Below are 27,566 nucleotides of genomic sequence, written 5' to 3' on the forward strand. Positions count from 1 at the left end.
TTAAAAGTTCTTCAGAAAGAAGGAAAATAATGTAGGTCAGAAACTCAGATCTACATAAAAAAAGGAAAAGCATTAAAGAAGGAATAAGTGAAGGTAAAATAAAAACTTTTATTTTTCTTATTCTTAATTGATACAGTAGGTAAGAGTTTGTGCCAAATAACAACAATAAATTTGATGATTACAGCTTATTTGTAAGTGAAATAAATCACAGCAATGACGCAAGGGGCAAGATGAAGGAATTAGGAATACTTTGTTATTACCAGGCACTTGCACTACCTGTGAAGTGGTGTAGGATTGTTTTAAAGTGGATTGGATTAGTCATAAATGTATCTTGCAAACTTTAGAGTGACCATTAAAAACAGTAAAAAAAAAAAAAGTATGATCGATATGCTAAGAAAAGAGAGCAAATGAAATAATATAGAAATAATATAAAACCACAAATGGCAGAAAAAGAGAAGACAAAAATAGGAACAAATAACAATGGCAATGAATAGAAAACAGTAACAAATATGGTAGATATTAGTCCAACTGTATCAGTAAGCACTTTAAACATTAATGGTCTAAAAATACACTAATCGAAAGATAGAGACTGTCACAGCAGATTAAAATACAAGACCCAACTATTTGTTGTCTACAAGAAAACAACTTTAAATATAAAGATATGTATAGATTAAAAAGAAAGGGATAGAGAAGGATATAACATGCTACACTAATCATAAGAAAGTGGGAGTAGCAACATTAATTTCAAACAAAGCAGACTTCAGAGCAAGAAAAGTTATTAGGGATAAAAAGTGGCATTACATAAAGATGATATAACAATCTGTAATGTGTATGTACCTAACAGCAGAGTGTCAAAATGTGTGAGGCAAAAACTGATAGAAATGCAGGAGGAATAGATGAATCAATCATCATAGCTGAATAGTTCAACAGCCTTCTATCAGATCCATTAGGCAGAAAATCAGTAAGAACGTAGTTGAACTCAGCCGCACTACCAATCAACTGGATATAAGGGATATCTATAGACTATTTATCTAGCAACAGCAGAATATACATTCTTCTTAAGCTCACATGGAACATTCACTGAGATAGACACATTCTGGCCATAAAACACATCTTAACTTTAAAAAAATAGAAATCATATAATGTCAGCTCTCAGACCATAATGGAATTAAAATAGGAATCTGAAACAGAACAATATCTGGAAAATATCAAAATATTTGGAGATCAACAACGCACTTCTAAATAACACATGAGTTAAAGAAATCTCAGGAGAAATTTTATAATATTTTGAACTAGACGAGAATGAAAAAACAACTTACCAAAACTTGTGGGATGGAGCAAAAGCTGTGCATGAAAGGAAATTTATAGCATGAAATGCACATATTAGAAAAGAAGAAAGATCTAAAATCAATGGTCTAAAATTTCAATTAGGAAACTAGAAAAAGAAGAGAAAATTAAATCCAAAGTAAGGAGAAGAAGAGAAAAAAATTAGAGCAGTAATCAAGGAATTTGAAAATAAGATATTAATAGAGGACATCAACGAAACCAAAAGCTGGCTCTTTGAAAAGATAAATCAATAAGCCTCTAGACAAGCTAAGGACAAAAGACACAAAATACTAATATCAGAAATGAAAGAAGGGACATCATTACAGATCCCATGGATATTAAAAGGATAAGTGACTGCTATGAAAAACTGTATGTCCATAAATTATATAACCTAGATAAAATGGACCAATTTCTTGAAAGAAACAATCTACCAAAACTCACACAGGAAGAAATAGACAGTCTGGATAGGCCTATATCTATTAAATAAATTGAACCAATAATTGATAACCTTCCAAAACTGAAAGCACCAGGCCCAGATGGGTTCACCAGTGAATTCTAATAAAGATTTAAGAAAGAAATTGTATCAATTCTTTACAATCTCTTCCAGAAGATAGAAGCAGAGAGAATACTCCTTAACTCATTATGTGAGACCAGCATTACCCTAATATCAAAACCAGACAAAGACATTGCAAGAAAGGACAACTACAGACCGATATCTCTCAAATATATATGCAAAAATCCCCAACAAAATACTAGCAAATCTAATCAGACAATACATAAAAAGAATTATACACCACAAGTAAGTGAGATTTATCCAAGTATGCAAGGCTGGTTCAATATTTGAAAATCATTTAATGTAATCCACCACATTGACAAGCTAAAGAAAACTCATATCAAAAGATTCAGAAAAAGCATTTGACAAGATCCAGCACCCATTCATGATTAAAACTCTCAGGAAACTAGGAATAGAGGGGAACTTCCTCAATTTGATAAGGAACATCAACCAAAAAACCTACAGCTAATATCATACTTGCTGGTGAGAAACTAGAAGCTTTCCCCCTAAGATCAGGAACAAGAAGCATGTCCCCTCTTACCCCTCTTTTTCAACATCGTGCTGGAAGTCATAGCTAACACAATAGGAAATAAAAGGTATACAGATTGGGAAGGAAAAAATAAAACTATCTTTGCCTGCAGATGACATGATTGTCTATGTAGAAAATGCAGAAGACTCAGGGGAAATAAACCCTCCTGAAACTAACAAGCAAGGTTGCAGGATACAAGGTTAATATGTAAAAGTCTATTGCTTTCTTGTACACCAGTAATGAACAAGTGAATTTTGAAATGAAAAACACAATACCATTTACATTAGCACCCCCAAATTGTAATACTTAGGTGTAAATCTAACAAAACATGTACAAATCTACATGAGAAAAACTACAAACCTATGATGAAAGAAATCAAAGAAGAACTAAATAGAGAGATATTCTATGTTCATGGATAAGAAGACAATATTGTCAAGATGTCGGTTCTCCCCAAATTAATCTATAGATTCAACATAATCCCAGACAAAATCCCATCAAGCTATATTGTGGATATCAACAAACTGATTCTAAAGTTTATATGGACAGGCAAAAGAGCCAGAATAGCCAACACAACATTGTAGGAGATGAACAAATTTGGAGGACTGACACTGGCCAGCTTCAAGATTTATTATAATTTTACAGTAATCAAGACAGTGTGGCATTGGTGAAAGAATAGAAAATAGATCAATGGAACAGAATGGACAGCCCAGAAATAGCCCCACATAAATACAGTCAACTGATCTTTTTTTGTTTTGTTTTGTTTTGTTTTGTTTGTTTGTTTTTGAGGAAGATTAGCCCTGAGCTAACATCTGCCACCAATCCTCCTCTTTTTGCTGAGGAAGACTGGCCCTGGGCTAACATCCATGCCCATCTTCCTCTGCTTTATATGTGGGACACCTACCACAGCATGGCTTGACAAGCAGTGCCATGTCCGCACCTGGGATCTGAACCGGCGAATGTGGGGCCATCAAAGCGGAATGTGTGAACTTAACCACTGCGCCACCGGGCCGGCCCCCAGTCAACTGACCTTTGATAAAGAAACAAAGCAATACAATGGAGGAAAGATAGATTGTTCAACAAATAGTGCTGGAACAACTGGACATCCACATGCAGAAAAACCTGAATGTGGACATGAATTTTACACTATTCACAAAAATTACCTCAAAATGGATTGTAGACCTAAACATAAAACTCAGAACTATAAAAATCCTAGAAGATAACGTAGGAGAAAACCTAGATGGCCTCAGGGATGTGATGACTTTAGACACAACACCACGGGCACAATCCAATGATAAAAATAATTGGTCACTGGATATCATTAAAATAAAAAATTGTGGATCTGTGAAAAACTCTGTCAAGAAAATGAGACAATAAGCCACAAACTGGGAGAAAATATTTGCAAAAGACACGTCAGGCAAAGGACTGTTATCCAAAATACACAAAGAACTCTTAAAACTCAAAAATAAGAAAATAAAAACGATTAAAAGATGGGTAATAGATCTGAGCAGACACCTCACTAAGGAAGATATATCAATGACAAGTAAGTATATGAAAATATGTTCAATACCATATGTCATTAGTAAATTGCAAATCAAAACAACAAAGAGATTTTACTACACATTTATTAGAATGACAAACATCCTAAATACTGACAACTCTAAATGCTGGCAAGGAGGTGGAGCCACAGGAACTCTCATTAATTGCTGATGGGAGTACAAAAATGGTACAGCCACTTTGGAAGACAGTTTGGCAGTTTCTCACAAAACTAAACATTCTCTTACCACATAATCCAGAAATTGCACTTCTTGAAATTTACCCAAATGAGTTGAAAATATATTTCCACACAAAAGCCTGCCCATGGATGTTTATAGCAGCTTTATTGATAATTGCCAAAACTTGGAAGCAGCCAAGATGTCCTTCAGTAGGTGAATGGAGAAATAAACTGTGGTCCATCCAGACAATGAAATATTATTCAGCGACATGAAGAAATGAGCTATCAAGCCATGAAAAGACATGGAGGAAACTTAATGCACATTACTACGTGAAAGAAGCCAACCTGAAAAGGCTACATACTGTATGATTCCAACTACATGACATTCTGGAAAAAGAACACTATGGAGACAGTAAAAAGATGCGTGGTTGTCAGGGTTTGGGGGGAGGGAGGGATGAACAGGTGGAACACAGAGGAATTTTAGAGCACTGAAACTATCCTGTATGATACTATCATGGTGGATAGGTGTTATTGTTTATTTGCCAAAAACCGTAGAATGTAAAACACCAAGAGTGAACCCTAATGTTAACTCTGAACTTTGGTTCAGATGATGTGTCAGTGTAGATCATCGACTCTAACAAATGTCCCACTCTACTGTGAAATGTTGTGGGAACTGCAAGTATAGAGGAAATGTCTGTCCTTCCACCCAACTTTGCCATGAACCTAAAACTGCTCTGTTCTAAAGGAAATCGTTTATTTCCTGTAAGTCAATGCTCAGGAAAATGAATTGGGTGTTCCCTGTGATTATCTCCTTGTGTAAACACATGCCTTATGATTCACTGCCACGTGGAATTAGAAAGAGTCAGGACCATGGCGCCTCCCAGGAACTCTGGGTGAGAGGGAGAGCCGGGGCCTAAAGAGCAAGAGGAGGGGAAATGGGTCTCCAGGAGCTTTCAGGGCTGAGCCATCAGGCTCACTGATGAGGATGCAGAAAGGCCAGTGGGGAGAGAAAGTGAAGGTGGCCCAGGACGTGCAGGAAGCCCACAGGAGAGGGGCCACAGAATGACCTCAGTAGCCAGGGACCCACCCCCTCTTCCCAAATGCTGTGTCAGAGCCAGCCTGCACCACACTGGAGCCCAGCAGGCCCAGGTGCAACCCAGAGACACCACCTGGGGAGGCTGTGGGGGAGCCAGGCCAAGACTAGTGTCCCTCTCCCAGGGGGAAGGGCAGGGAGGTGAAGGAGGGGCAAGGTGCTGAATTCCAGTTCCTCAGGAACCTGGCACTTGGAGATCCAGAGTCAGCAGGAAACCCACCCATGCAGGGCAAGCCTGGAGGCACAGAAGGGAGAAGGGAAGGAGCAAGTCCCACAGCAAGAATACACACCCTTGCACTTGTGTCACTCGGAGCTGCTTCAGAGGAGAATGGGGGGATGGGGGAAAAAAACCCCACACCTCTTTTTATATGAGGTTTCATATTTAATTTGGTCATGAGTTCATAAATACATGAGTATTTTGTACCTAATGGCCTTCCTCGTATTCTTTGATATTTCCAACAAGCTCTTCAAAGAAGGAGTCTTCCCAGTGGGAGAAGCTTGAAAGGATCCCCACCCATTAAGTAAAACTTAAAAGTTTTGTACTGGGGATAAAGCAATAAGAAGACCATTTCAGGCCTCCATGAAGATTCCCTCTGGTACAAGACACACAGTAGACATATGAACACATGAATACACATGACACTTTACTGGGCGCTTAGGGAAGTCCTCTGAGAAAGGCACCAGTTTGCTGAAACGTGACCAAGTATCGCTCCTATCTCCACCTAAAGATGCACGGGCGGGCGTCCTGCACTGAAGGGCCGGCGAAGGCAGGAAACACCTACGTCTTTCAGCAAAGGGAGGGGCACACCATGGGACCTCGGGAAGGAAGAGGGAGAGCGGTGTAAGAACCAAGGCCACGGGGTCGCCCCTCTCTAAAAACTGCAGAGGATATCATGCCCTGAACATGCCCCAAAGTCCAAGCAGTTCCAGTTTTAGCCCGGCCACACCAGCCGCGGAAGACGACAGTATCCTGTCTCGAGATGGGAAAGACCACAAACCCTGAGAATCGCTTCCTCCGTAATATTCTCCTGTCAGGACTGTAATACGATGGAGAAGGGTGCAGTATGTCAGAAGTTCAGGAAAAAGCAGAAGTAAAATCAAAGAATCACTGTAGTAATTTGTAAAAGTTTACGGTGCACACACCAAAAAAGATAGTTTGCAAAGCGAGAGCATTGGAACCCACCACGAGGGAGCAGAGGCTCAGAGGCACGCAGCTACAAAGCAGCTTAAACAGGGCAGAGGAAGGCGCAGTCGGCTCTTCACAGTGAGGGATTACCACATGAGAATTTTCCTAAGTGAAAGGGGACTGGTTATCCGTCACCTCCTAGCAATTCTGGGGAACAAACTAACTTTTGCTTATGATTTTCAGAGGCATCATCAGCAAGAGGTCACTCAGGTTCAATTAGCCTCGCCTGTCTTGAAAAATAAGCTAACTTAAACTTTGCTTGTATGCCCAAATTCATTTGGTCTGCTCCGAGAATTTCCAAGTCTGGTCTCTGTGCTTAACAAGTGGAAGAAGAGCTAAAGTGGTTACCGAGGATTAAAAAAATAAGATAAAGCAATAAAAGGACATAACCCTCATATATCAGTCATTTTAGGCCAAATCTCACAATATTTAGGAATTGGTATTTCTATGTGAGTCTTCCACGCAGGAAGCAGAGGCTTACAGAGGAGCTAAGATCCTTAAATAGCCAATCCAGACCCAAAAAGGCACCAAAAAGACCAAGAAGTGAGAGGACATCCAGTGCTGAGTCAGCAGACATTTAGCACAACCCACGAGCACGCGTCAGACCCCAGGAGCAGACCCCGTTCTCTCCCTTGAGCTCAGACAGGGCTGAGGGTGCACTAACGTGACCTGAAATGGCACATGACATAGAGCATATTGCCCCCTCGGATCCAACCCACTCCCAGCCTCCCCCCAGCACCCACAGACAGGGAGCAGGAGGCCACCCACGGCTGCCCAGTGCCCAGACACAGGGCTGCACGCGATACCACTTCTCCCCTCTCTGCTCACTTGCGAACATGTGCCTGTAAATAACATAAATATTCACACACACAGGAAACTGCCATGTTGAAAAGAGTGGGCTCTTTAGAAGTTGCCAGTCATCTAATCCTGGACAACAAGCTCACATTGCGTATGAGGGAGAACTGGAACCCACCAGTGCCCCCCACAGAGGTGGGGTTTTTTCCCTCCCTCTCCTTTTGCATTTCTCCTTGTTTTTGATTGCCAACTCTCATCCGGGTAACCCATGTAAACAACCAAGTGAGTATATGTCTACAATTTGCTTCCATGCTCTATAAATACATACAAAAGTTGAAAGTAGGATGCACATCATAAAGCATTAAGCAATAGTTACACATAGTTAAATACATACATACCAACATGGAATCATCTTACCATATAACAAATACAAGTAAAAAGCGCAAGTCTATTAGGATAAAACAGTGCCGGGAACTGAAAGGATGAGGTCCTAAACACTCAGTGCACAGCAGAGCCTTTTCATACACAGATTTTCCTGAGCCTACCTGGTGGTCCTGAATTGTCTCCTTTGTGTTTCTCCTTCCCTCCCAGGTTTCCACGGCATCCAGCAGGGTGCTAACTGAGGCACCTCGCCCCGTACTGTTGAGCCAGGTCACCGGTATTTCACACAGGGCATCCTGTGGGCCCGAGGCTCCAGCTCTGGACACAGGGAGCTCACTGTCCATGAAGCTCATGTGCTGCATGAACAGCTTCTAGGATTTGAACAAAGGGCACGATGATTGGAAAGTAACTGAAGAACAGCCGCAGGCCTAGGTGGGGAAAGCACAGGGACAGTCAGGTGAGCTGGGCCGCCTACAGAAAGGGCAGAGGACCCTCAGTCAGGCCCAGACCTAATGGAACCTGGTGGAACCTCTGCGCTCCCCCTGCTCTGAGCCTGCTGCTCTGCCTCCCTTCCCTGCTTCCCATCAGCAGAGGATCAGGTCACGCTGCCTGGGCCTCACCTAGGCCCAGGTCACTGCGGGGAGTCAAGGTCAACAGAGAATCCTGCCCTAAGGGAGGCTGAGAGCTCACCTGGGAGGGGAGACGGACGTCATGGAGGGAGAAAGCAGAACGTGGTGTGAGACAGACAGGGGGGAAAAGGTCCTCAGAGGAGGGAACCCGCTCAGGGTGTGCCCACCATGCGAGGGACATCCCAGGACTGCCACACCTGCCCCTGTGGACAGAGCGAGACCTGGAGGCAGCAAGGTCTCTGGCTTTACACCTGGCCTGGCCTCTGTCACCAACACGGTGGCAGAGCGAGATGGGGACAGACAGACTCTGAGCAAGAATTTAACCTGTGAGATGGAGCAGACACCACCCAACTCATGGGACCGTACTGGGCATTAAATGAGACATGTGTGAAATGCTCTGCACACTGCTGTCCAACAGAAATACAGGTGGGCTGCAAATATAACTTCATATTTTCTATCAGCTGCATTTCAAAAAATAAAAAGAAACAAGTAATACTAATTTTAATAATGTATAGTACTCAATAATTTTAATAATGTATAGTACTCAATATATTCTAAATATTTTCATTTCAAAATATAATCAACATTGAAAAATTGTTAATGAGACATTTTGCACACTTCTTTTGTACTAATCCTTTGAAATATGGCATGGAGTTTACAGTAAAGCTCATCCAATTTGGCCTAGCCACAGGTCAGGTGCTCAGTAGCCGCCTGGGGCCAGTGGGTGCCCTGCTGGTCAGATTTGCCCCTTAGGTGTCCTCAGTGTGGGGGAACCTGGCCCTGAACAACACGGGAGGAGAAGGGGAGGTGGAAGAGGGAGGGACAGGGAGGTGCAGAATGTTATTGGGATGAGATGGGATGGGGTGCAGTCGGGGGAAGAGGTGGGAGAGGAGGATTAAGGGTCCCGATGGCCCAGTGACAATCAGCATAGGCCCCCTGTGTCCAGCATCCCCTGCTCTGTGCTTCCCTAACAGCTAAGACACAGCAGGAAGGATACTGACCCTCTTCCCTCCACTGCCCCGAACAAAACACTCACTTTCAGTGGGGTCTGCACCGTTGGCTGGAACCAGCAGCCTCCTTCTCATCTGAGACCCTTCAGCTCCTGCAGGTCCCTGTGAAATACAGTGGAGACTGCCCTCGGGTCGAGACAAGAGTCCTAGATCTCAGACCTGAGCCTGACAACCAGCCAGCCGTGTAGCCTGGGGCAGCCACCTCGCCTCCCAGGTCTCCATGGAAATGGAGAGGAACCTCCCACTCCGTGCAGCTCTCAGGCTGCGTGTGCTTGTGTGCTCACGGAGGCCCACCCTACCTGCATAATGCCCACTTCTCAAGTGTCGTTCCAGCTCTGACAACTGTATACACCCAAGTAACCATCACCCAATCAAAACATGGAACATTCTCACCACCCCACACAGTTCCCTTCTGCCCCGTGCAGTCCATCCCCACCCACCCCATCAAAAGAGTCAGCCCGCCACAGGCTTTTATGTGACTCAAAGGAAGAAGATAGATGAGGGCACTTTGGAAAATCAAAAGTGAGCATTTATTCGATGAATGTGAAGGTGCTTTCATCAATAATATGGTACCATATCAATAGTCTAAATAAGGAAATGAAAGCATCAGGTACTCTCCATGGAGGCTAAAAAGACATTTTTTAAAATTAAACACCAACTCAGATTTTTTAAGACACCTCAGAATAGGAGGCTGCATCCGTAATGATGAGAATTCCCATACTAAACAAGGGCCAACGTCATTCCCAATGGTGACATGGGAGGCCTCCTACACAAAGGCCAATCAAGACCAAATGCCTGGGCAAAAGATCTGAACAGACATTTCTCCAAAGAAGATATCCACATGGCCAACAGGCACATGCAAAGATGTTTGACATCACTAACTATCAGGGAAATGCAAATCAAAACTGTAATGAGATATCACTCACCGCCACCAGAATGGCTACAATTAACAAGACAGGACACACCAAGTGTTGGAGAGAATGTGGAGAGAAGGGAACTCTCATACACTGCTGGTAGGAGTGCAAACTGGTGCAGCCACTATGGAAAGCAGTATGGAGTATCCTCAGAAAATTAAGAATAGATCTACCATACGATCCAGCTATTCCACTGCTGGGTATTTATCCAAAGAACTTGAAAACACAAATGTGTAAAGATATATGCACCCCTATGTTCACTGCAGCATTATTCACAATAGCCAAGACTTGGAAGCAACCTAGGTGCCCATCAAGGGACGAACGGATAAAGAAGATGTGGTATATATACACAATTCAATACTACTCAGCCATAAGTAATGATGAAATCTGACCATTTGTGACAACATGGATGGACCTTGAGGGTATTATGCTAAGCGAAACAAGACAGAGGGAGAAAGTCAAATACTGTATGATCTCACTCATAAGTAGAAGATAAAAACAACAATGACAACAACAATAAACGAATATAGAGACAGAGATCGGACTGGTGGTTATCAGAGGGGAAAGTGTGAGGGAGAAGGGTGAAAGGAGTGATTAGGCACAAATGTGTGGTGATGGATGGTAATTAGTCTCTGGGTGGTGAACATGATGTAGTCTACACAGGAAGTGAAATGTAATGATGTACACCTGAAATTTATATTATGTTATAAACCATGTTACCAATAAAAAAAGAATGAAAATTTTTTTAAAAAACAATTAAAAATACTTAAAAAGCAGCCAGAGAATAAATAATATTATTGTCAAAAAAGCAGTGAGGTTGTCAGCTAATTTCTCAATAAGAGTGATAGAATCCAGAATAGAGTGAAACGATGCCTTTAAAGAACCGAAAATAAATACAACCAGAATTTTCTAAACAGCCAGTATGTCTTTTAAAAATGAAGAGAATATAAAAGCTTTTTCAGATAACAAAAATTGAGACAATAATTTGCCAACAAATCTAAACTGAAAGAAATACTAAAGTGGGTTCTGTTAGCAAAAGAAAAATGATTCAAAATGGGTCAGTATAGATTCCTCATTTCTAACAAATGTACTGCTCTGGCGGAAGACGTTGACAACGGGGAAGGCCATGCATGTGTGGGGACTGGAGGCACACGGGGATCTTTCTACCTTCTGCTCAACACTGCTGCGAACCTAAAACTTCTCTACAAAATAAAATCTATCAAATTTTTTTTTTTAAAAAAAAAGACCAAAATGCCTGCCTTCTCGAAGCATCATTGGACATTGTTCTGAATGTTGTGGCCCATGCAACCTGGGCAGGAAAGAAAAATAAGAGTCAAGACTCTTGGGAGAGAGCAGGAGAAATATTCATTATTTTAGATAAGTTTGTATATTTAAAAAACTCTCAGGTTGGGGCGGGCCCAGTGGCATAGTGGTTAAGTTCACGCACTCCGCTTTGGTGGCCTGGGGTTCTGGGCGCAGACCTACACACCACTCATCAAGCCATGCTGTGGCAGCATCCCACATACAAAACAGAGGAAGACCGGCAATAGATCTTAGCTCAGGGCAATCTGCTTCACCAAAAAAAAAAAAAAACCCTCTAAGGTTAAACTACAATAGCTAAAAGTGAAGGCGTTTGCATGAATGCTTAAAAAACAAATGAGTAGAAACAATAAGTTGGAAATGGAATTACATGAGATCCAAAGCATAATGATTATAAAACACATAAACACATCAAATACAATGAAACACTCTTGACAAAAACAGGAATAATTTATCTGAAGAAAAAGTAAATTTTTACTGGATTATAATAAAATACTTGACTTAAAATACTTTTTTTTCCCTTTCAAATGAACTTTACTGTTTTAGACCAGTTTCAGGTTCACAGCAAAATGAGTGGAAAGTACAGAGTTGCCATCTCCTCTCTGCTCCCACGTGAGTACAGCCTCACTCACTGTCCACATCCCGCACCAGAGGGGGACATTTGTTACCATCTGTGAACCTGATGGACGACACCATAATCACTCAGAGTCCACCCAGTACGTTAGGGTCACTCCTGGAGCCGTCCATTCTACGGGTTTGCTCAAACACAATGATGCGTAGCCACGACCACACTGACTGCAGCATAACTGCTCTGCTCCCAAACCCCGGGCTTGACCTATTCACCCCCTTCTCGCGCCTAAACCCTGGTCCACAGTTTTGCCTTTTCCAGAATGTGCATTTTAGGTTCCTCAATGTCTTTTCATGAATTGATAAGTCATTTCTTTTAACTGCTGAATAATAAACCATTGTCTGGGTGTACCACAGTTTACTGATCCGTTCACCTACTGAAGGATATCTTGGTTGTTTGCGAGTTTTGGTAATCATAAATAAAGTTGCTATAAACACCGTGTGTAGGTTTTTGTGGGGACATAAGTTTTCAGTTCATTTGGGTAAATACTAAGGAGCGTGACTCCCAGATCCTCTGGTAACACTAGGTTTAGTCTAGTGAGAAACTGCCAAACTGTCTTCCAGAGCGGCTGTGCCATTTTGCGTTCCCACCAGCAATGAATGAGGGTTCCTGTTGGTCGACATCCTCACCTGTGTTTGGTGTTGGCATGTCCTGGATCTTCTAAGTTTGGCTGAACAAACTTAAAAAACCTTAAACATGTTTGGTGGTATCTCAGTGTTGTTTTAATCTGCTTTTTCCCAATGACATATGATATGGAGCATCTTTTCAAATGCTTATTTGCCATCTGTATACATTCTTCAGTGAGGTGTCTGTTTGGATCTTTTGCCCTTGTTTAACTGGATTGTTTCTTTTCCTATAGTTTATTTCTTATTCCCTTGGAAGTTTCTGCTCTGGTAAGTTGTGATTCTCTGTGTCCAATAAGCCAGAGACACAGAACAATTCAGGGAGCTCCTTACATCATATTGTGTCTCAGAATAAATTCCACGAAGATTACACAGCTATATGGTGAAAATGAAATCATTTAAAAAACTGCCTGAGAAATTAGAGAAGTTCACCCTGTGTGACGGAAGAGTCTTTCTAAGCTTCTGAGCAACGACAAAGTAAACGTGCCGACAGTGATAGACAGTTATAACATTAGACCAGACGAGAGGGCAAGCAGGGTCCCATCATCTGCACGCAGGGAGGGAACGGAACCCGAGCTCTCAGAAGGACTCCAGGAGACAGAGCCACAACCACATGCAGCACAGTCAGAGCAAGGAAGTGTGGCTTCAAGCCAATGTTTCTTAGCAAAAATGACGAAAGAAAAGCACTCAGTGTCAGACCAAGATTGATGAACCCATATGACCAACACCATGGGTGTGTGCGTGTGTGTGTCTGTGAAATGAAAAAGTACTTCGACACATTCACCCAGCGATTCTGCTTCTTCCAGAGCAGCTCTACAAAAAGATCAGGAATCTGGACAAAGATTTCTTTTCAAGTACCCTCACTGGAATAATAATTTATTTTGAAATAAACGTAAAACTTCCTACTGCTACAGGAACAGCTGACTGAATTATTTTACTAGCACATATGCTGGAATATTATGCAGCCCCCCTCCCATCACTCAGCAATCACAGCAGCGCCCACTCTCTGCCTGCCTGTTCCAGGCTGTCCAGTGAGACGTGGACAGATAGGAAGACCCACACAGTCCACGGGGCTGACACTCTACCATATCCGGGTGGCGGGCTCCTGCACACGCAGCCTCCTCCCCTTCGGGGCCCAGATCTCCCTCCATCACCACTTCCCATGGACAGGAGAGCTGACCAGCGCCAGCCTCTCCCTGTTCCTACCACGGTCCTGGGCAAGCAGAAGGGCCAGGGCGCCACATGGCCCATCACCCACTCACCAGCAGACGCTCTGCTTCCCCTGGGGACTGTGCGCTGACACCTGTCGGCTCTGCCTGCTCCTGGCCTTCCAGTTCCTGCTCAGAAACCAGGGTGGACGACGACTCTCTGTTGTTCAGGGTCTTGTTGTAGGCGTTGTCCAGAGCCTCAGGTCCTCTTGGGGGACAGGAGCGCCAGAAAAAGACCTTGGGAAGGCAAAGAGCTGCCTCAGGGGTCCTCACCCACAGCCCCCTGCAGGGCCCCAGGGGACACGGCAGGCTCTCCCCCCACGCTGTCCCCCAGGCTGGCCCAGGCTCAGCACATCCAGGACTCGAGGGTCGGCACCTCTGCCTGACGCCCCCGATGCCCAGGGGGCAGGGCCGTGGGGTGAGGGCGTCTCACAAGCAGCAGGAAGGACAGGACTCGGCACTGCCAACCGGCCTGGGGGCTGCTCACAACGGGCCACTTGACCTCTTATGGTCAGCCCAGGCCCCCAGGCCACTTTAAGAGCCAGGGGCAGCAGTACAGGACAATGGGGACCACATCCACCCAGGGCTTGCTGTGGGCGGGAAGAGGTTCCAGAGGGCCTGATGCGGCCAGATCCTGGAGAAACCAGCTCACTCTGTTCATGCAGTTGGCGTCCACTTCACAACCTAGAAGAGAAGGGGCATCCGCCTTAGCCATGGAGAGGCCTCTTTGCAGTGCCTCCCTGTCCATGGACAGTGCAGGGGCAGGGTGTGGGCTGGGGGCTCAGACACCAAACAAGGAGCCCCGGGCCTGGTGACAGGAGGGGGCCATTCCAACCCCAGGCACCCTGGGGGACGGGGAAATAAAAATAAACACATATAGATCTCTGTTGGGTTCTGCTCTGACCAAAGCTGTGCAGACCCCTGACCCTCTCCTCTTGAGTCCAGGCACCCAGTCGAGGAGCGGACCGCCCCTCTGCCCTGGCCAGGGCCCGAAGGCATGAAGAACTGGCCCTGCCCCCCTGGACTTATCTAGGGACAGGAGGTGACCATCAGCCCCAAGAAGAGGGCACTGATGTGATCTCGGCCCTCGTGAGGTGCAGGTGAGGTGGGAGATGGAGGGAGATGACAGGAACAAGATCAGAGCGAGACCAGAAAGACCAGGGGGTTCGGGAGTTGGAGGGGAGGGCCCTTCTGTCGGGAGAAACAAAGCGGGGAGTGAGGGAGGCAGAGAGCGTCAGCGCCTCCCCGCCCACCTCACCTTGAAGGATGCGCCTCCGGTAAAGATACACAGTCAGCCCCAGCAGCAGGACAGCCACAGCCCCTACTACAATCCCGATCACCGGCCATGGATTGCCTGAGGAGCGAGAGGGAGTAGTGGGTAGCCCCACGGTCACTGGCTCTCCAGGAACCGGGGCCTCCCCACTGGCCTGGGTACCTGATCCTTGGTGGACACACTTGAGGTCACTCCAGGGGGTACAGGGACTGGCCTCAACCATCCCATCGGGTCACCTGGGCACAGACACAGAAAGGACATGGAGGGGATCGGTGAGGGAGAGCTGGCAAGAGGAGGAGAAAGAGGGCACAACCTCCCGCCCAATGTCCCTAAGAGTGGAGGAAGAGCAGCCTTCTCCTGTCTGCAGGCCCTGGGCCCCTCACTCCCCTGCTGGGTGCCAGAGGATCTGAGCATGCGCACTTCAGCCCCTGGGGCCCCTGCTGAGTGTTCAGAGCTGCACCTGCAGGGGCTGTGCCTTCTCTGCAAGCTGAGCTTCCCTGGCTGCGGGTGGAGCCCTGCATGAGGGGGCATCTTACCCAGGTCAAGGGTCAGAAGCCCTTTAGGCACCAGCTGAACCTCATCCTCCATCAACCTTTAATACAAGGAACGTCTTGTCCTCCCCGTGCTGACTATTCCTACCAATCGCGGCCAACACCAGGGTCAGAGAACAGGAAATTACTGCTAGACCCTGAATCCCAGTAATAGGGAAACGCACGTCTTACGGGGGTGACAGAGGCCTGGGCCAGGCAGGCTGAGTCAGCTCAGGGCTTTGTTGGAACCAGGAAGGAGCCACAGGCTAGGTCTCACGGGGGCTCGGCTGTGGGCACGTTCGTGTTTACGGGCCCTGCCTGCATAAAAATAATATTAAAAATCACGCTTGATGGTTAGATTGGCAAAAATATCCAAAACCAAGAGTGACAAATTTTGGAGAGGTTGTGGAGAAAAAGGAACCCTCATACACTGTTGGTGGGAATGCAAACGGGTGCAGCCACTATGGAAAACAGTATAGAGATTTCTCAAAAAGTTAAAAATAGAAATACCTTATGACCCAGCCATCCCACTACTGGGTATCTATCCTAAGAACCTGAAATCAGCAATTCCAGGAGTCCCATGGACCCCTATGTTCATGGCAGCATTATTTACAATAGCCAAGACGTGGAACCAACCAAAGTGCCCAGCAACTGATGATTGGATAAAGAAGATATGGTAATATATACACAATGGAATACTACTCAGCCATAAAAAAGGACAAAATCGTCCCATTCGCATCAACATGGATGGACCTTGAGGGTATTATGTTAAGCGAAATAAGCCAGACAGAGAAAGACGAACTCTATGACTCCACTCATAGGTGGAAGTTAACATATAGACAAGGAGAACTGATCCGTTGTTACCAGGGGAAAGCGGGGGGTGGGGGGAGGGCACAAAGGGTGAAGTGGTGTTCCCACAACATGACGAACAATAATGTACAACTGAAGTCTCACAAGGTTGTAATCTATCATAACCTTAATAAAAAAAAAATTAATTAAAAAAATAAAATTTTTTAAAAAATCACGCTTGATGACGCAATTGTTGTAAAGAAGAAGACAAGCCCAGCTGCACTCCACTCAGTTTTCCCTTGTGATTTCAGAAGAAACTAAACATTTTCTGGGGCCACTGACAGCATCACAGGCCCTACGTAGTGGCCCACTGTGCCCCGTGGAAAACTTTACCCGGCCGCAGGGCAAACACGTTGTGAGATCGGGGAAGGGGACACTGCAGGGGCCAGGGTGGGGGCACGCCGATGGATGACGAGCGTCGCCGCAGGCTCAGAAGACCCCACAGGCACAGGGAACCCTGGGGAGGAGGAGGGGCTGCATGAACGAGGACGGACAGGGGGTCGGGGAACCTGCGTCTTCTGTGGGCTGGAAGCCTCGGCGGCTCCTTGTCTCACCAGCTGCTGCCGGTCTGGCAGACCTCGGGGAAATCTTCTCCGTGGAAAGTGCCACGTTTGCACCAACACTCCGTTTCTCTGGTCCCGGTGCATTTACTTCTCTCCTGTTCACCTGGAGACAAAGGACAAATATTTGGCCACATGTTTCCCTCACATCCCTCAGTTCTTTTCCACTCAAACCCCTTCCACTCAGCTTAACTCTGTTGACTAATTTTGGGGGCAATTTTCTGCAGCAACACACGCGGGGCACACAAAGGACAGCCACCGTTCACCTGTCACCAACAATCAGAGTCATACGAAAAGGAACATGTTTCAAGCATCATGTTTGAAAGGAAAAATCCTTTAGCGCACAGTCATGAGCAAGGGCTGGGAAAAAATCTGATAGACCCTGGATGGACAGGAACCCTTGGGTGACTTCCCAAACCTGGTCCTGCTGCAGACGTAGGGCAGCCTTAGGCCACGAGGCTGAGAGAGTCGAGCCCCCTCCAGGAGCACAGAGCAGAGGGCTAAGGAGGGCCTGGCGCTGACGAGACTGACGTCTCAGCTCAAACCTAGCCTTCTCCACTAGGCCTGGCCTGTTCACTGTTGTGACTATACTGGCCTCCTTCTCAAGGGAAAGATTATTACCCTCCTTCCAACTGATGGTCTAAAAGATTTCCCTACTGTATGGCATACATTATAAAAATAATTTCTGTCTTCATTTTATTTTATTGACCTAAGACATAGTCACAAAACAGGGTATGATGAAGACCAAGCTGAGCTAGAAATCAGCTTTCTGACTCCCCATTCGATACAATTCGCATCTCATCACCCGGCACCCTAACTGTAGGCATGGGGTCCACATGTTCTGTACCTGATTGCAAATCATACAAAGTCAACAAGCAGGGCAGGCGTCTGAATGACTGTGTGACCCGCTCCATTTGTGCACGGTGTACAATCTCTACTGTCTTCTGACACATGGGATCCTGGGAAGGGAGAGAAAAGCTGGTGAGTGAATCCCCACAGGATTCCAAGAGGCTGGCAGTGGTGGCCAGAGAATGCCTCTCTCAGCCATCTGTGGACCCCTAACGGAAATCCACTCCACTGGCATCAGTCAGCTCACCAGTTCTGCACCCACTGCACACCTGAGGCCAGCGCTGCCAACAGAGCTACAATCTAATCCAATAGGAAATACGAACTTATAGTTGCCATGTTACAAAGGCAAAAATAAAGGGTCATATTATTTTTAATAATGCATTTAGCCTTATATATCCCAATTAATATCATTTTAACATCAATCAGTATAAAACATTGAGATACTTTACGTTATTTTTTCATAACCTCTCTTAGAATCTAGAGTATATTTCTCCCTTCTCACTTTTATCGCAGCTCGATTCGGAGTAGCCATATTTCAAGTGCTCAAAAGTCAGATGGGCCCACTGACTACCGCACTGGACAGCACCACCCTGGACCTCGGACGCTCCAAGAAGCAAGCCCTAATCCCTGATCTCAGCGAGCTCACGGTCAGTAGATGACACAATCAAACGGGAGCAGAAGTAACAGGACAGTGAGAGGACAGCCTGCAGTGAAAGCTCATGCCATCTGCCACGGGAGGAAGATAAGGGAAAAGTGGGTCAGACCTGTAGAGGGTCAAAGAGTGATACAGAGTGAAGGGGCCCGAGGCTGCCCTGGAGTGGAGAGGATTCTAGCTCTGAGAGGAGGGGCCCGTGTCCAGAAGCCCAGCCATCATCTCCAGCGAGAGACCTCAACCTCCCCTGAAGGATCAACCTCTCCCCTTTCCTGATTCTCTTTTTTTTTTATTGTGGTAAAATTTGCCATTTTAACCACTTTTAAGTGTACATTTCAGTGGCATTAATTACATTCACTATATTGTGCAACCATCACTACTACCTAGTTCCAAAAAATTATCTCCCCAAACAGAAACTCTGTACCCATTAAACCATAGCTCTCCGTTTTTCCTCCTCCCTCCGCCCCTGGTCAACTCCCAACTGCTTTCTGTCTCTATGAATTTGCCTATTCTGGATATTTCACCTAAGTGGAATCACACAACATTTGTCCATTAGTGTCTGGCTTATTTCACTTAGCACAATGTTTTCAAGGTTCACCCATGTTGTAACATGTACCATACCTGCATTCTTTTTTTTTTTTTAATCACTGAATGATATTCCATTATCTGTATAGACCATATTTTGTTTTCCCATTCTTCTGTTGATGGACACTGGGCTGTTTCTGCCGAGAAGCAAATGCTGCAGTTTGTTACGTGAGGGAGGGTATGCTGCAGCAGAAACAAATGCCGCCGCAAATGCTGCAGTGGACATGGGATATAACTACCTGTTCGTCTCTGTTTCAGTTCTTTCGGCGAATACCCCAGAGAGGAATTGCTGGGCCATACGGTAGTCTATGCTCTACTCTTTGAGGTACCACGAAACTATTTCCATCAGCCATACCATTTCACATTCCCAACAAAGGTTGCAGTTTCTCCACATCCTCTCCAACACTTGATTTTTTTCCCATTTTAATTATTACCTATCCTAGAAGGTGTGAAGTGGTATCTCTTTATCATTTTGATTTGTATTCTCTTAATGACCAATACTGTTGAGCATCTTTTCATGTGCTTATTGGCCATTGATGTATGTTCTTTGGAATAATGTCTATTCAAGTCCTTTGCTCATTTTTCAATTGGATTGTTTGTCTTTTTGTTGTTGAGTTATAAGATTTCCTTATATATTCTGGGTATTAAATCCTTATCAATTATATGATTTGAAAATCTTTTCTGCCACTCTGTAGGTTATCTTTTCACTCTCTTTACAGTGTTCCTTGATGAACAAAGCTTTCAATTTTAATCAATTTGTCTATTTTTTGCTGTTGCCTCTGCTTTTAGTGTTATTTTTAAGAAACCATTTCAGATGGGATTATAGTATTAATGAAGTCCCCTGTTTCTTCTTGATCCTTTTTCTAGTCATTCTAGCATCTTTTTGAAAGAGGAGTAGTGAAGTATTCAAGTATTATTGTTGAAATGTCTGTATCTCCCTTCAATTCTGTAAATTTTTGCTTCATAAATTTTGGGACACTGATGTTAAATGCATATATGTCTATAATTGTTATGCATTCTTGATGGGTGAAACTTTTATCAACATGCAATGTTCTTTTTGTCTCTTTTAATATACAAATACATAACATATTATAATTTCAAGTATTGTCGATAATAACATAATCTCTTCAACTCTCTTTTGGTTACTATTTTCATGGAAAACCTTTGTCTGTCCTTTCACTTTACTTCCTTGAGTCTTTGCTATCGCTAGAGGGGTTCAACTTCAGGTTTGAGCAGACAGAAGAAAGAATCAGTAACATGAAGAAAGGCTGTTGAAATTAACCAGTCTGAAAAGCAGAAAGAAAAAGAATGAAGAGAAATGAACAGAACCTAGGGACCTGTGGGACACTATCACACATATCAGTGTAGTCATCATGGGAGTCTCAGAAGGAGAAAAGAGAGAAGGGGTCAGAAAACAATTATTTGAAGAAACTTCCCAAATTTGATAAAAAGACATGTCTACACATCCAGAAAACTCAATGAACTCCAAGTGGGATAAACTCAAGGAGATTCACACTAAGACGGAGTACAGTGAAATTGATAAAGACAAAGAATCTTAAAAGCAGCAAGTGAGAAGCAACTCATTAAGAACAAAGGATCCTGGGTATGATTATCAGATGATTTCTCATCAGAAATCATGGAGGTCAGAAGGCAATGGGATAACATATTTTAAAGTACTAAAAGAAAAGAATAGTCATATAAGAATTCTATATCCAGGAAAATAATCTTTAAAGAATAAAGGAAAAATTAAGACATTCTCAGATAAACAAAAGCTAATGGAGTTCAATATGAGTCAAACTTCTCTACAATAAAAGTTAAAGAGAGGCCCTCAGGCTGAAATGAAGGGAGACCAAACAGTAACTTCAAGCTATATGAAAAAATAGAGAACATTGGCAAAGGAAACTACATGGGCGAATGTAAATGCCAGGATCATAGTCCTTTTGGTTTGTAACTCTCCTTTTCCCCCCTATGATTTAACAGGCAAATTTTAAAAAGAATAATTATAAATCTATGTCGCTGGGCACATAATGTACAATGATGTGATTATGTCAATAAAAATACACAGGAGAGATGGAGATATATAGGAGCAGAGTGTTTACATACCATTGAAACTAAGTGGGTCTTATTCGAGTTAAGACGTTACAAAATTAGATGGCAACTGTAATCTTCAAGGTGACCACTAAGAAAATAGCTACAATAAATATATATAGATCCAGGGCCCTGTGTGATCTGGTCCCATCTGTCACTCTGACTCCTGCCCTTCCACCCACCCGGGCTGCCTTCTGGCTCTATTCAAACACCCCCAGCCCCTGCCCCCGAGGTACCAGTTCCTGCAGCGCCCTCCCAGGGAGCACTCTCTCTGGCTTTCAGCACCCCTGGCCCTGCCCACCTATGGTTGTCAGCCCAAAGTCACCCTCCCTGGGAGGCCTCACCAACCTTGTCAGTGTCTCACACATCACTCAATCATCCTTCACGATTTGTGTAGCAACTTGCTTGGTGACCCTAACAAAATGCCACAGACTGGGTAGCATAAATGACAGAAATCTGTCATAGTTCTGGAAGCTGGAAGTCCAAGATCAAGGCAGTAGCAGGGATGGCTTCCTCTGAGGCCTGCCTCATGGGCTTTCAGATGGATGCATCTTGTTGCCTTATTACGTGGTGTCTCTCTGCACATATGTGCCCCGGTGCCTCTCTGAGGTTCCAAATCCCCTCTTCTTATAAGGACTCCGATCAGCTTGGAATAGGGCCCACTCTAATGGCCTCGTGTTCACTTACTCACTTCTTTAAAAATCGTGTGTCCAAATAGAGTCATATTCTGAGGTACTGAGGGTTAGGCCTTCAGCATTTAAATCCTGGACGGACACACTTCAGGCATAACCCGTCCCCCCGGACCCCCATAATTCATGTCCTTCTCACATGCAAAATACAGTCATCCCCATCCCAGCAGCCCAAAAGTCTTAACCCATTGCGACATCAACTCTGTCCTAAATCTCATCTAAATATCATCGAACCAGGTACGCGTGAGACTCAAGGCATGATTCGTTCTAAGGCAAAATTCCTCTCCAGCCATGAATCTGTGAAACCAGACAGGTTATCTGCTTTCAAATACACTGGTGAGACAGGTGTGGGTGGACAGTTCCATTCTAATAGGAGAAATCAGAAGGAAAGAAGTTATAAATCCAAGAAAGCCCAGAATCTAGCTTGACAAATTCAGTTAGATTTTAAGACTGGAGAATAATTCTTTTTGGCTTGATAATTAGTCCTCTAGGCCCACCAGGATGGTAGCCTCACTTTCCACACCTGCTGGGGCAGTGCATCCCCCCCCTTGGCCCCAGGCAGAGGTCCGTCCCCGAGGCCCTGGCAGCGGCCTAGTTCATGGAAACCAAGTGGTGACCTCACCTTCTGGAACCAAGAAGGAGGCAGTCTGGTCCCCCGGACCTGTGCCCTCTGGGCCCGTGGCAGAGGCGGCAGCTCTACTGATCTCTGAACCACTTCCACAGGCATTCTTCCCTGTTTTAAAGGATAACACATGTTTGTAGCTGGACGGCTCTATCGTCCTGTCCTACAGTATTCCAGAAGCCTGATGGCCTTCCTTCATTTTATCCCATCTCCGTCTTGTCTCCTTCAGACCGAGCTGGCAGTGTTTCTGCTGGTATAACCCCATCTCTAGTGCTGGCTTCTGCTGAGATGCATAATTGAATCTTTGAGACACAGCCACAGTCTCTTTTTGGAGAGATTATCCCACTATACCTTGGTGTTTTCTCCAGAACACACTTTCTCTTTTTTTTTTTTTGCAATATGGATAGGCTGAGAATTTTCAAAATCTTTAAGTTCTGGTTCCTTTTTACTTGACAATTCCTTCAATTTCTCTCTCTCATCTCACATTTTACTATAAGCAGGAAGGAGAAACAGGACTGTGCCTTCAAGACTTTGCTAAGAGCCATCTCCAACTAAACGTCCTAGTTCGTCACTCACAGGCTCCACCTTCCACAAAACACTAGAACGCAATTCCGCCCAGTGCTCCGCCACTGTGTAACAAGAACTGCCTTTTCTCCAGCATCCGAGACCACGTTCCTCACCCCCATCTGAGACCAGAACGCCTTTAGCATCCACATTTCTGAAAACAGTTTCTTCAAGGCAATCTCTACTTTTTCTAACATGCACCTCCAAACTCTTCCAACCTCTATATGTTCCCCAGTTCCAAAGCCACTTCCACATTATTTTTAGGTATTTGATACAACAGCACCTCACTTCCTGGTACCAAAAAATACATTAGTTTGCTAGGCTGCCATAACAAAATACCACAGACGGAGTGACTTACACAAAACAAATTTCTTTCCTCACAGTTCTGGAAGCTGAAATTCCAAGAGCAATGTCACGGCAGGGTGGGTTCCTGTGAAGCTTCTCTCCTTGGCATTCAAATGGCTGCCATCTTGCTGCCTCTTCAGATGGTGGGCCCTCCCTCTTTGCACATGTGCCTGTAGTGTCTGTCTGTGAGTCTAAATTTTTTCTTCTTGTAAGAACACCAGTCAGATTGAAATAGGGCCTACTCTACCAGCCTCATTTTACCTTAATCACCTCTTTAAACACCCTATATCCAAACACCCACACCTTCTAAGGAACTAGGGGTTAGAGCTTCAACATATGAATCTGAGGTGAGGGGGCCACAATTTGGTCCGTAACAGTTCTTATCATGCCTCTGATTGTCACATGCATCCTCTGTGTGGACCATCCCAGAAGGAGAGCCCCAAGGGCAGGGGCCTCGTGCCCTCCCCTAGCACGGTGCCTGGCACACAGAGGGCATCCAGTAGGCACCTGTGGAATAAAGAACCAGGAACTGCAGGAATGGAACACTGGAAGGGCGTGGAGGCAGGGCGGGTAAAGGGTTAGAGATCAGTCTTCAAAAGTACCTGGTGGACACAACCCTTTCCAGGGGCTGCACTTCCCAGAGGGGCGGCTAATTGCGGTGAATTCGGTCCTGCTCGGTGGTCGTGGCTGAGGCAGCTGGGACCTGCAGGGACAAAGCAGGGATGGGCATGAGTGGCTTCCAGACTCTCACCCTCCCAGGAGCCTTCTCACATTCCTTTAACCTCATTTCCAAAAACAGAGCTGGGACCTTTCTTCTTCCAGCTCTAAACACTTACTCGTGTGCATTCATGTTTGCCTCGTCACCATTTGGGGCTAACCAAGTATCATAAACTTGTGAAATCCTTCTTTATCTTTTTTTCGTATTATAAAACATGTTTATTCTAGAAAATGTGGGCAAATAATAGAAAGTTTTTCTACAAACACAAAAATTCTATGTGATTCCTTCACTAGAGGAAGTTTTCTTTAACATTTTCTCATTCAGTTCTACTGTTGGACCATATGTATAGAATACTCATTGTCTCTCTCTCACACACACACACATTTTTACAATTAAGGGTTATACGATATGCAAACTTTTAGAGATCAAGATGCAAGATTAAATGTTAAATAATGAAATTCCAGTTTAAAAAGCAACCTCAGAAGCTGCCTCAAAGGAGTCCTCAGTGTCCCAGTAAATACCGAAGAGTCACAGAAGGAGTGACATGGCAACACACGGATCTGGTCCAGGACCACTGTGCTATACGTGACATCACGGAGCCAGCTGGAGAAATTTGAGTAGGTTCTCATGATGAGACACAGCGATGTACTGATGATGATTTTCGGATTTGGAAGGTTGCTTTGTGGTTACGGGGCAGAATGGCCTTGTTAGTAGAAAGTACACACTTGTTACTCAGTGTTTATTTTTGAGCAGCTATTTTTCAAATGATTCAAGAAAATTTTTTTTGAATAGTTTTTGCAACTTTTCTTCAATTTGGGAGTATTTTAAAGTAGACAGTTAAAGTTCAAGGGAAAGGACGTAAAATAAAAACTGTTTATGTTGAAGCCAGTTCAACGGCCTGGGTCTAACCACAGTAAAACGCAGCCCTCTCCCATGTGAAGGCTTGTGAATCACTGGGTGACAGCTCAGCTCACCTGTGACCACCGAGCCTTCCCCTGTCTGGGCTGGGCCTCCTCCCTTTAAATTTTTAAAGCATTCAATAAAGTTTAAAGATTTATACAATCAACATCCTCTATCTGCCTCCTTGATTCTATAATTAATAAATTTTCCTGTTTGCTTTATCATGTATTTATTTTTCTATCCACTCATTTATCTTATTTCTATGATCAACTGAAGTTGCACACATCAGTACCCTTCTCTTAATACTTCAGCATGTATTCTACTAACTAGAGTTAATGCCTGTTTAGTTTTTTGTTTTGTTGTTTTTTGGTTGAGGAAGACTAGCCCTGAGCTAACATCTGCTACCAATCCTCCTCTTTTTGCTGAGGAAGACTGGCCCTGAGCTAACATCCGTGCCCATCTTCCTCTATTTTGTAAGTGGGACGCCTGCCACAGCATGGCCTGATGAGTGGTGTGTAAGTCTTTGCCTGGGATCTGAACCCTCGAACCCTGGGCAGCAGAAGCCAAGTGTGGGAACTTAACCACTACGCCATTGGGCTGGCCCCGTTAGTTTAGTTTTTTTAACAGCAAAACTTCAGGGAAATACACGGTTCTTAGGTGTGCCATTCAGTGAGTTTTGATAAATGCATACATGTGTGTAGCCCGAACTCTCTATCTAGATCAGACAACATCAGCATTACCACAGAACATCCCCTCACACCTCTGTACCCCTTCCCGGCTCATCCTAACCTGCAATGCCCCCTCCAACAGTTGGAGGAAGTTTCCTTCTGTTCCTAACATCATGAGAGCTTTCATCACGAAAGGGGGGTAAATGTTCTCAAATGCTTTTCCTACATCTATCAAACTTTACGTCCTTTTTCTCCTTCACATTGTTAATATAGTGAATAACACTGATTAAGTTACAGATGTTACTTGAACTTAAATCCCTGGGATTCACCCCACTTGGTCATGATATTTCATCTCCCATAAGCACTGCTGACCTTGGTTGGCTGTTGTTTTGCTAAGGGTTTTCACATCAATACTTAGGAGGGATATTGATCAGTATTTTTCTTTTTTGTAATGTCTTTCTCTAGTTTTGGTATCAGGGTAACACTGACCTCATAAAGCAGTGAAAAAGTGTTTCCTCCTCCTTAAAGTTTTGACAGAATTTGTGTAAGATTGGTGTTCTCTCTGTTATAAGTTTGTATAGACCTCACCGGGGGAACCACCTGCGTCTGCTCAGCTGGGGATGAGGCTCTAAATAACGGACGCCAATCCACAAACAGGGACAGGACAGCTCAGACTATCTGCTCCTGCAGCAGCCATTTTGCTAAGTAGTCTTTTTCCAGGAATTTGTCCATTTCGTCCACAGTATTGAACTTTTTGGCATAAAGCTGCTCACAAGATCGTGTTACTATCCTTTTAAAGATACAGGTTTTGTTATGATACCCCCATTAGCTCCTGATACTGGCATTTTGTGTTCTCTTTATTTTTTCTTTGTAAGCCTGGCTAGGGGGTTATTAATTCAGCGGATCCCTTCAGAAAACGAACTTTTGGCTTGGCCAGCTCTTTTTATTGTTTCATCTATTTCATTGATTTCCACTCCTCCTTGTTACTTCGTTTGGTTCCAATTTACACTTATTTTGTATGGCTGATTAGTCAATATGGATCTTTGGGTTACTGATTTTATATCTTGCTTTTTTAGAAAATTTATTTGGACTTGTTTTACAGCCCGGAATGTGGTCTCTCTTGGGGAACGTACGTGTTCACAGAAGAGAATGAGTCTTCAGTAGATGTTGCACGTCTGCTCTGTGAATGTCCATTAAGTCGAGGTGGTTGACAGTGCTCAGACCTCTCATAACTTTACAGACGTTTTCATCTAATCGTTCCATCAATTGTGTGGGAAAGGGTGTTATAATCTCCCTTTCAGTCTGTCGTTTTTTGCTTCATGTATATTTAAGCTCTATTACCAGGTTCACGCACGTTTATGATTATTAGGACTAATGAATTAACCCTTCTAGCACTACAAAAGGTCCCTGTTTACCTCTGGGAGTATTCTTTCCCTTAAAATCAACTTCATCTGCTATTAAGATAGCCACAACACGTTGGCTTACTATCTGCACGGTACATCTGTTTCCACTCAGCTACTTTCAGTATATCTGTGTCTTGCTTTTAAATTGCGTCTCTTGCTTTCTCATCCTTTCTAACATTTTCTACCTTTGGATTGTAATGCTCAGTGGATTTACAGTCAATGTAATAACTGATGAGGTTGAAGTCGGTCTACAAGTTTACCATTTATTTTGAATTTGTCCAGTCTATTATTTTGCAGTTTCTCCTTCCCTGCATACTTTACTGTTAATTATGTACTTTTTAGAATTCCATTTTAATTCAGTATTG

General features: G+C 44.2%; 1 protein-coding gene across 1 annotated transcript in view; it reads right to left on the bottom strand.

Moving 5' to 3' along the window:
• Positions 1-5,644: 5,644 nt before the first annotated feature.
• The window catches only part of LOC124236763 (tumor necrosis factor receptor superfamily member 10A-like), a 32,257-nt gene continuing 10,335 nt past the window's right edge, over positions 5,645-27,566 (bottom strand). The window contains exons 3-12 of the mRNA XM_046655736.1: positions 24,115-24,215; positions 17,980-18,077; positions 16,892-17,015; positions 14,961-15,410; positions 14,559-14,590; positions 13,961-14,143; positions 9,240-9,315; positions 8,306-8,406; positions 7,739-7,945; positions 5,645-6,028 (exon numbers count right to left, since the gene is read on the bottom strand). Of these exons, the coding sequence (XP_046511692.1) occupies positions 5,783-6,028; positions 7,739-7,945; positions 8,306-8,406; positions 9,240-9,315; positions 13,961-14,143; positions 14,559-14,590; positions 14,961-15,410; positions 16,892-17,015; positions 17,980-18,077; positions 24,115-24,215 (1,618 nt within the window). The 3' untranslated portion in view covers positions 5,645-5,782. The remainder of the gene's footprint in view (positions 6,029-7,738; positions 7,946-8,305; positions 8,407-9,239; positions 9,316-13,960; positions 14,144-14,558; positions 14,591-14,960; positions 15,411-16,891; positions 17,016-17,979; positions 18,078-24,114; positions 24,216-27,566) is intronic.

Source organism: Equus quagga, chromosome 3 (assembly GCF_021613505.1).
Source record: "Equus quagga isolate Etosha38 chromosome 3, UCLA_HA_Equagga_1.0, whole genome shotgun sequence".
In the NCBI taxonomy this organism is placed as follows: Eukaryota; Metazoa; Chordata; class Mammalia; order Perissodactyla; family Equidae; genus Equus; species Equus quagga.